Below are 10,266 nucleotides of genomic sequence, written 5' to 3' on the forward strand. Positions count from 1 at the left end.
CTAGGTGACTACGGGGAACAATGTAGAAAATCAAGTTGTGCAGATTTGACTACGTTTCCAGTGTGGAAACAAATCTTTGCCTAGCCTGCGTGGCAGGCGTTCGGAAGGGGGAAGGCCAAGGAGGGAAAGGCATCGGAGAGGGGAATGAAGGCTAGGTGGGTAAACGGGCTGACGGGAAAACTCTGATGTGGAAACTCTTTGCCGAGAAACGCCTTTTCAGTCCTGCTGTTGTGGGAAAGTCGGGATCTATTAGACCTATTAGGGCAAACAGGGATTAACTTTACACCAAGACTATTCCGTTAGTAAAGTCAAAGCATAAAAATCAGGGCGTTGACAAGATGTAGCCGAAATGGGGGAAATCTATTTTGTATGGTTGAATAAATAAGCGTCTCTGTTAGAGGATAATCATATTTTACTTCCTTACGTTTTTAATGAAGAATAGAATAATGTAAGACTTTTGTCCTCGCGATTTATCTGCAGTGCAAGGGACAGTCACGATTACAAAAGCGAAGTGTTAGTAAGCCGAAAAGTGATATATATATTTTTTTCGTGCCTCCGCTACCAATTTATCAATTACAGTCAACTCTTGATCTCGCCGTGCGGACAGCCCGCCATAACGGACACCTCGATAATACGGATAGCAGTTAAATCCCAGACAAAGATAAGTTATACTAGAGACGTTTGACTGATTAGAAATAAACTGCCACTATAAGGACTCTCGCTAATGAAGTCCCTTCGGTGTCCGTTATAAAGGGAATTGACTGTATTGAAGATTTTCAGAAAAATTGTCACATGACACAGCACGTGACTTTTCAATGGGACGATGAGGTCTTTTTTCGTTCCAACCTTTTTACCAATGTTCTATTTTTTCTTAGATTAAAAACCATTCACCCAGGTTTTAAATTGCCTTAGAAAAAATCAGGAACCAGTTATGACGCAAGTCGGAGGATGGGCAAAATCTTTCTCAAGCATGACCTCACAGATTTGCCATTTGTTAACTCCTATCCAGTCATCTCCGTTGAACCTCTCCCCAGTGGCTCGCAGAGTGTAATCCCGGCGTGCGCGTTACGAGGACTATTAAGAATGAGTTAGGGTCAGTAGAGGAAGGTTTTTGAACTATACAAATTGATTTCTTACGCATCTTGCACAGCGAAACACTCCAGTTCACCGATGGCACATCCCAAATCTTCCAGAGGGGTTTTCTTTGTCCATCAAAAGGGATGACTTAACTGGCAGCACTTTGTCAGGAAATAAGGTAAAAAAAAATAGATGCACTAAGTATATTCAGTATGAAAAGTACTAACTCGATCTTCCATGTGTGACCACCTCTTGTAAGCGACCTCCCATTGTACACAACCCGACGCAACTCCTTTTCAAAACGCTTACAATTCCCAAGTTGATCGATCTCATATCACTGATGGGTTATCGTAAGGTCCGCTCTCCTCCGCAGAAGCCTCTTAACGGAGCTTAAACAACGACGACGGCGACGGCAACGGGAACGGAAAAAGGCAATGGGTTAGATTAGCAAAACATCAACTTTGCGCGTGCATCACGCTTTTTTGTACGTTTCTTAGCCGTCGTTGCGCGACTACAACGGGTAAGTCCCTAATTTCACGTTTTGTCGAGGACGAGAACGTACACAAGACGACAACTTTTTTCTGTTATGCCTGAACTTTAATAACGCTAGCTCTAAAAAAATTTGCCCACATATGACAAATCAAACGAGATGGAATAAGCGCGATAAAGTTTGAGGCAGCGCGAATTCACTTTTTAAGTGACGTTTTCTTAGCCGTCGCCGTCGCTGTTGCTGAAATTCTTTTTTATGTTGTAGAGGCTGGGGAGAGAAAAAAGGGAAGCGCGCAGGGAGTAAGGCTGTCCACTTTTTATCATCTGATGCCTTTTTTGTTTCAGGTGCGCAAGTTGGAGTTTCTTCTGGCTGATGCACTGAATAAGAAGTGCGACACCATTCTCACATGTGGTGGAACTCAGTCAAATCATTGTAGAGCGACAGCATTAGCAGCGAAACAGCTTGGCTTGGACTGTTACTTATTCTTAAGAAGCTCTGAGAAGGTATGTTCCAAAATATTACGAAATAAAACACCCGCAAAATTTGGCTTCTTAATTCTTGCGAAGTATTAATAAGCGCGCGGCGGCGCTTATTAAAATTTTTACGGCCCATATGTAGCGCTCATTGCAGAGCGGCGCTTATTTGAGAGCGGCGTTAATTTGGAAATGACAGGGGCGTATCCAGCCCATAGACCTGTAGGCCGCGCCTACAATTTTTTATTTTAAAGTCTTCCGCCGGTAATAAATTGTGCGTTGCTAGGGTGAGCTAAAACTGAGCTTATGAGCTCAAAGTGTTGATGAGGTCAGAGCATTCTACTCACTCAAAATCTCTAATTCGATGTTTTTGGTTAGTTAAAAAATTATTTAATTTTGCATGCGAAACGAAATGAATCAGCGCCATGAAACACGGACTCTTGTCTTAAACGGGGTAGCGAATTAAACGGTTGTTGTTTTCTAGAGGGTCACGGTTTGAAGACCTCGGCAGCACACTTCTGCCTAAACTTGCCTTGATTGCCCATGTTCGGGGGTACTCCCTTATAGGTATGTGCCGCGCCAATAATGGTATAGTTTTTTGCGCCGTTTTGGTCTGAAATCGGGTATAGACTTTACCTATTTTCGTCTGAATATGGGTATCGTTTTCGAGGGAATGCATGAACGTATTTGTCGTTTTAATTCCAAATGAATAAGAAAGAAAGAGTACTATATGCGAATTTAAGGTGGATTTAAAGAAATCTTTTTGTTGGCAGTTCTATTCTAGGTAATGATATCATAATTTCTGCCTGTGCCAGGTCTGAAAACGGGTATAAATTTTAGAGGCCAGGTGGAAAATGTCAATTTTGGGGTCTTAAATAGGGTCAGGATTCGTAGAACGGGCGGCACACCCCCAGCAAACCACGAATTCCCAGGAATACTCTTCCCCGGGATTTCTACATTGAAAGCTGTTGTAAGGCCTAGTGCCAACGGATCTCTTGAAACGGACATAACATGCTGGGTAGAGGAGATGCCAAACTGATTACGCCTTTTCTTTATAGCCAGGCTGTAATAGCACTAGTACGTTTCAGTGTGTATCTTTCTTTATTTCATCAGAAAGCAACAGGGATCATCGCCATACATAATAGAAATAGGCGCCTCATCATATACAGGGATGTTTGGTTACTTAACTGCATTTCAGGAGATGATAGAACAGGTACCAATATTCTGTATTAAAGTAGGGTACATGTTTTTTAGTGCACGTGTTCACTGCGTGTTGTTCTAAATGAGAACGAGGATGCTCTTAAATCACGTATGGAAGAATTTAGGCAGTTATTTGAGGACGGCACTTTGCCGCCATTCTCTTGTAATAGACCTTTTTAGATTGTTTATTTTGTTCTCCCATTTCAGACCACGTATGGTACCCCAGAGAACTGTTTGTTTCAAATGTCGTCCGATACACATGCATGCATCCACGTGCATACGTACGTTATTCACTATTTTCACATAGACCATAATGCACCCTGTTTACGCCCCACCCCCCAAATTTGCATAGCCATTGTTTCCAATTTCTCCTGGGTGTTACAGTCGTCCCAAGAGAAATCGAAAACAATGGTTATGTAAAATTTTGGGGGCTAAACAGGGTGAATTACGGTCTATGTGAAATAGTGAATTGTATAGTTTATTGTAATGTCATGTTAAATTATGTTAAATAACTAAAAGAAAATATGTATCAATAATTTGTGAAAAGACAAAAGGCAAATTCTCCGGAGAACATCATGCGACGTGCTCTGAATTGTGAAAATAAAACCTAAAAACCTAAAAAAGGTCTATTAACACTTTACGTCATAATCTTTTCCTTTCTTGTTTCGTTCAAAAACGATGATATCGGCATTAAAACAATGAAACGCCAAAGACACCAAACTTCATACAGGAAGAAAATGTGTATCTAGGATAGCTCTGTGATACGGAAAGCTCAGTCTGCAACGAGAAAGGTTGGCTTTTTTGCATTAGTGTGTGTAACATAACGAATTGTGCTGACGCTGCGATCATTGGCAAACGTTTACACTCAGTTTACTAAGGATGTTTTGGATTTATCTTCAGAATGTTTTGGAAGATTATGACGACATAGTGGTGACGGCTGGTACAGGAGGAACAGCAGCAGACATTGCTATTGCTAATTACCTAACTGGATCAAAACTCAAGTAAGGCCTCTGACGTCATAACGGCTATTAGGGAGCTTAAGCAACAAAAACGGCGACGGCAACGAGAGCGGCAGTTAAGTAAAACGACAACTTTGCACGTGCATCATGCTTTTTTTTGTACATTTCTTTGCCGTCGTTGCACGACTGCAACGTGAAAATGCCTAAATTCACGTTTTGTCGAGGACGGGAGCACAAGTTAAAGACAACAACTTTCTTTTTCTATTCCTGAACTTTGATACAGTCCTTTAGGATTTAACTGCTGCAAGAACATTTGCCAACACTTGACGAAGTAAACGAGATGGAATAAGCGCAGTAAAGTTTGAAGCCGCGCGAATTCGCTTTTTAAGTGACGTTTTCGTAGCTATCGCCGTTGTTGTTGCTTTAAGGTTCCTATTGCTGGTTTGCACGTGACGTCACGGCAGCCATGTTGGTGGTCAAGAACAGAAGCATTTCTCTCCTCTGGGAACTAAATTCTATTTTCATGTAAATTGGTGGAGAAAACGTTTTATTGTATTAACCCCCAACATGGCCTCCTTGTCAGGTGGTTGCAAACCAAGAATTACGGTTGTGACTAGAATAGATACCTTAACATCAGGTTGGACACCTTATGTTTATTTTACAACGCTATATTCCTCGCAGAGAACCATTTATGCGAATTTATTGGGCAGATTTTTGAGAAAAGTAGGGGAATCAGAGTTGTTCGAGAAAAAGAGGTGAATACAGGGTTTTAACACCGAAGGACAGTGACTAGGGTTAAGCACTCTTTGAAAAAACGGTTAGCTTTCGATAATGTTATGATCAATGCCATGTAAAGTACGTTAAAATTAACCGGTCTCGGCAGTTAGCCCTTGACGGTTTAGAGGACACGAATGTGAATTATACAGCAAATGATGCCGGTACAAGTCCTACATACTACCTACTGTTTTCTTTCTTATCTTATGACTTCTGTCATGCATTTTGAGTGAACATGAAAACCTGTTTTTTGGGTATCCATTCAAGTCACAACCCAAGAATTACCCAATAGTAGGAGGAGGCAGGGTGGCTGAGTGGTTAGTGTGCTAGCTGGATCTTTTCACGGTAGTTCCGAGTTAAAACTCTCGGCGACGCTTGTAAATGGTTTGCCAGTAAATGTGTTACCACCATGAAGTCAGTTTTTTTTTTCAGTATGTCTGCTGTGCATCATAACAGGATAATAATATGGACGCTTCATTGATTTCCCCTACCTATTCATCAGAAAATTTAAACTCCCCGGAGGGGGGGGGGGGGGGCGACTTAGCAACATTTTATGCGGAGGGGTTCCGCACCGCCATCCAACCCTTAACCCTTTTATATACCATTTTGGCAGAACAAGGTACACCTTTCATATACGTTAAACTTACATTGAAAAATGTTGTCTCTTTCACATGCTTACTGACAGTAAATCTTCTCGTCATTTTATGTGGCATTTAAAAAATTAAACTGGTACAACCGATAAGGTGTGTTGGCTCGAAATATTTCAGTTTAGAGCCCTTTTAAATACTTAAATTACAAATTTCCTTACCCTTTCATATACCTCAACTCAAGAAAACCCTACCGTTTTCTATACCCAACGCCAGAAAAATGTACCCCTTTCGAGCCGAGCCTCCTCGCAAAGGCCATCTAGAGAGTATTGCCCGGACTTTAAAAACACTGCGGTGGGCAAAGGGTCTTTACTAAAAACGCGTGTTTGAATAACGCGCGTCAATTGAGGCAGTTTCCTTTCTCTTGTTTTTCTTTTCTCGAATGGTTTTGCAGTGGGTATTGCAGTAGAGCTTTGTTGTACATGTACTGCATGAACTTGAACCTGCAATATATACCTTGCCTTGTACCGTGTCTGGTGAACCTTTGGTATCCATTATATTTGTGGTAACGTTAGAACGGCTTGCCAGTAACTGTGTTCCGTTGCATGTGAATGCTCCTCTCGCTCAAATGTTCTACAGTTTGCCGTTATAGACTTTAAAGGAGCCGAGACCAATTGTGGAATCGCACGCATTTTAGGCATTCTACTGATGAACAGTTACGACTGAAAGATATTTTGAGCAACAAACAATTTCCCGTCTATCAAATTTGTAATGCTAATTGTACTCTTATAAAGACGATTTGCGCGGAACCTTAAAACGAACTTGTTTACTCATTTCATCTCTAGATGCCATGCAGTTAATATAGCCGACAATGCAGCGTACTATTACAATATCATAAATAAAGACCTCCGAGCTGTGGGGATTGATGTTCAAGCAGAGGAGATTATCGATATCATTGATGGATACAAAGGAAAGGGATATGCTGTATCAACTCAACATGAACTAGGTGGGTACCAACAACTGGTGAAGTTGGTGATCGAATTAAAGAAACGTTTATCCATAGGCGGAAATCCGCTTGAGCCCTCTTTTATTTAGCAGAGTCAAATCTTTGCCTTGCTTTTTTTACACTTTCAATAAATTATCTAACAAAGCCCGGGAACAGATGTCTAGTTGTTCCTCTAGGGACATGTTTGGTTGCAATTTCTTTTATTGACTGCTTTTATAAATTGGTGCCATTTTTAATTTAAGTTTTTTTCGCGCAAAATAGCCGTTTAGGGTCACGTAACCTAATTTACACATTCTTTTACACGGAATCGCATAAACTTTTGAGAGTCATTATTTTACTCAAGTTTTGTCGCTATAGGCGCTATAGGCCTTAATCCTCAACATATAGACCACCCCTCAACTGTTTGAACGAAATTGAAAAAATGGGCATATATGTCCTTCGTTCTTTTATAAATGACGTACAAAATTCATATCAGAGTCGATTGTGCGCTGTCAAAAATGGTCACCTGATGACCTAAGTTCGTCTTTTTGTGATATTTTTGTTTACATCTCCCATAAACGGTTATATTAGGTAGTCAAGCGTAGTAGTCGCGTAGTGATGGTAAAGAAATGTTCTAAAAAGTTAGATCCATCTGCGGAGTTTTTGTTTTGCTTTGACGTTCCTTCCTTCTTGAAAAACGTTGAAATAACAAGGTGAATGGTAATGTTTGTGCTTAGCTGTAGAGCGTTTTCGCTTAATGTCCCCCGTTAACCGTATCGGTGACTCAAAACCGTATAAAATAGCGACCGTGGTATGTGTTGTAACATTGAAACCTGTGGGGATCACCCTTAGGGGCCCCTGACTGACTTACAGGGGCACCCCGAAAACGGGGAACCGCAAGCGTTGTGTTTTTTACTTGCTTGGGACACGAACATGTTAGAATAGTCTTTACTAGTTGTTGAATTTAGCTTCATTGAATGATCTTATAACAGTATGCTGGTGTACTAAACCAATTCTGTGGGAGTTGAACCTTTTTCTTATGTAAAAAAACTTTCTTGTGTTCCAATAAATTTGCATACCAGCTGGCCACATGGGGAGTGAAAACGCTCTTTATCATTATTAGGAAAAATATCAGGAAATTAAGATAAGTAAAAAAACAAATAGCGGACTAACTCAGCGTGTTGTTAACGTAATCAGAATTGTAACTTTTTTCTATTTATTAGTTTGTTTTATAATTATAACGTTTAATAAAACTGCAGAAAACATTATTGAAATCTCAAGAACAACTGGAGTATTGGTGGACCCAGTGTACAATATAAAGGCAATAAGAGGAATGCTAACAGAGATGAAAAATAATCCTGGAAGATTCAAGGGAAAAAGAATACTCTACGTCCATACAGGTACAAGATTGATATACGCCAGTGACATTGTAACCTAGCGCGCTTTACAAAAAGCCTGCTAAATATAAGGTTTGCCAATTACTCGCAATTAACCGTTAACAACGAAACTGATTTTAGTTTTCCTAGTCACAGATTTAGGACGCCATCAAATGTTTTCCAAGAATAAAGATTTACAACCTCATTTAATTCCCAGGGTCCCGTCCTAACTGTCCCTACGGAGCGATAGAGTGAGAACCTGGAAACGAGGTTGTATAATTCAAAGATACAAACAGCAGAGATAAAGTCGTTCGAAATTTAGAAATTTAAAAAGTGCCTGTGGCATGTCAATTTTATTTAACTAGTAAGCTGTGTCTGTTCTTGCATTGTTTTTAAACTTTATTACACTTAAAATGCATTTGTGGTGGTTAAATAGCTGATTTTTAAAAATGTTTTATTTACTGAGGGAAAGTTCCACGTGTTTTTTTTAATCACTGTAAGCGATATCTACATTCCGGTTCTCTATTAAAGAGAACAGTTGCTAATGTATTGTGTATTTGTCATTACGGCCCAAGGTCATGTAATTTGACCCTGCCTCGGTAATACGGCCACCTCATTAATACAGCCAAGTTTTTTGACCCATTGGTGACCGTATTAAAGGGGATTCCACTGCATCTTTTGTATTTTGCTGTGCTATTCAAAAGTTCATTCACTGTTTATGCGTCGTTCTATTTTGTTGTTAACGTAAAGGTTTTATTTTGTAGGTGGGGTATTTGATTTGTATGACGGTAAAATGGCTTCTCTGATGACAAGCTTACAGTCCACAGAAAAAACAAAGCAGGTTTTGTATTGGGGAGACATCAGTGATCCTTTGCCGTGCTGAATGTCGAAAGGGAATATGAGCTAATAAAGAAAAGGAATACTACAAGACTGAACGTAAACCGGAATGAAAAAAAAAGATGACCACTTACTTTGCAGATTAGTTAGGTGTCTAACTTCGCATTACTCAGTACTCACATTCTCCGGACTCCCCCCCCCCCCCCCCCGGAATCCCTAAAACACACTCAAAACCAAAATGAATAAAAACTTTAAAAGCCAAAAGGCTAACTTGTATCATATTGTATATTGTTCTATCTGTATGCTAAACCGGAAAAATGTTGATTAGGTCAGATTGGCGAATTCACTTTCGAAAATTTTAAAGATAGTCCGTAGTCCTCTTTATACGAATATTTTCGAATACCTACTAACTTTTATGTGTGAGGTATATGTCCTTTGGGACGTAATTATATCTACAATGTAGTGCTCATGTCAAATAAAGAACTGAACTTGAAAACAGCTTTTGAACCCATTTTAGAGTAATTTTAACAAGTAATATCAAGTACTTCTTCCGAAGCTGATGAAGACAATACTTGAAACGGTGTTTGTATCGTGTCCTGATAGATATTTTCCAACCGGGCCAAGACCCCGTGAGGAGTCCCCTGTGAAGCAGAGGGGGGAGCTTGTTGTAAAAGTAGAATTCAGGAAACTAACGATACCAATCTGGGCGTGGCTTAAGCTTCATTTTACCATTCGGTGACCATTTTCCAATACCACTTGACAGCGATTGATATTTCTTTATTAAAGCGATAGCGCTATAGGTGAAAATATTGGCTTTCCGTCCTGAAACCCAAAACCGGCAATTTCATCCCCCAAGAAAGACGACAAACATTCCTGTCTTATTCATATTTGGGTCCCCACCCCCCCGCCCCCGCCTCCTTCCCTTGCCTGCCTACAGACGTCTCCCATCCCTCAAGAAAAAATCTGGAGAAAAGATGAGAAGAGAAGATGAGATGAGAACTCTCTTCTCCCGATTTTTTCCTGAAGGAGGGGAGATCGTCTGTACACAGGCTACTCCTTCCCCAACCTCGGAGGGGCCAAGCCTCGCGGCAAGGGAGTACCAAGGGCAGAGAGCTAGAATTAGACATTCCCTTTTAGCGATTGCAAACTATTCAAATTCTTGACAAATTAATACATGGACAGGAGAGTTTTTCACGGATGCATGCTCCTCATTTGGTGGACCTGAAGCCTAGTAGGGATTCCATGACTTCCACCGTCCGCAGTTCGCAGTCTACATTCCTATAGACTACGAGTAGTCCCTCATTTTTCCTCAGAGGTAGTAGAGCGTGCAAAACGCGAGCGCGCGTGAAAATCACCCCACGCGAGAAAAGGCGACACGCGGCGTGTCGCCTTTTCTCGCGTGGGGTGATTTTCACGCGCGCTCGCGTTTTGCACGCTCTACTATCCCTGAGGAAAAATGGGGGACTACTCGTAGTCTAAGGGCGCGATCCATTCAACTTAAATTCCAA

The 10,266-nt window shown here is 40.8% G+C and overlaps 1 protein-coding gene across 1 annotated transcript in view; it reads left to right on the forward strand.

Annotated features, from left to right (window-relative positions):
• LOC140949603 (uncharacterized) overlaps positions 1 to 8,903 on the forward strand; it is a 10,492-nt gene extending 1,589 nt beyond the window's left edge. Inside the window, exons 2-8 of the mRNA XM_073398762.1 lie at positions 1,142 to 1,255; positions 1,912 to 2,070; positions 3,119 to 3,253; positions 4,141 to 4,241; positions 6,406 to 6,566; positions 7,805 to 7,945; positions 8,686 to 8,903. Of these exons, the coding sequence (XP_073254863.1) occupies positions 1,142 to 1,255; positions 1,912 to 2,070; positions 3,119 to 3,253; positions 4,141 to 4,241; positions 6,406 to 6,566; positions 7,805 to 7,945; positions 8,686 to 8,804 (930 nt within the window). The 3' untranslated portion in view covers positions 8,805 to 8,903. The remainder of the gene's footprint in view (positions 1 to 1,141; positions 1,256 to 1,911; positions 2,071 to 3,118; positions 3,254 to 4,140; positions 4,242 to 6,405; positions 6,567 to 7,804; positions 7,946 to 8,685) is intronic.
• The last annotated feature ends 1,363 nt before the right edge of the window (positions 8,904 to 10,266 follow it).

The sequence above is a fragment of the Porites lutea genome, chromosome 10 (assembly GCF_958299795.1).
Source record: "Porites lutea chromosome 10, jaPorLute2.1, whole genome shotgun sequence".
In the NCBI taxonomy this organism is placed as follows: domain Eukaryota; kingdom Metazoa; phylum Cnidaria; class Anthozoa; order Scleractinia; family Poritidae; genus Porites; species Porites lutea.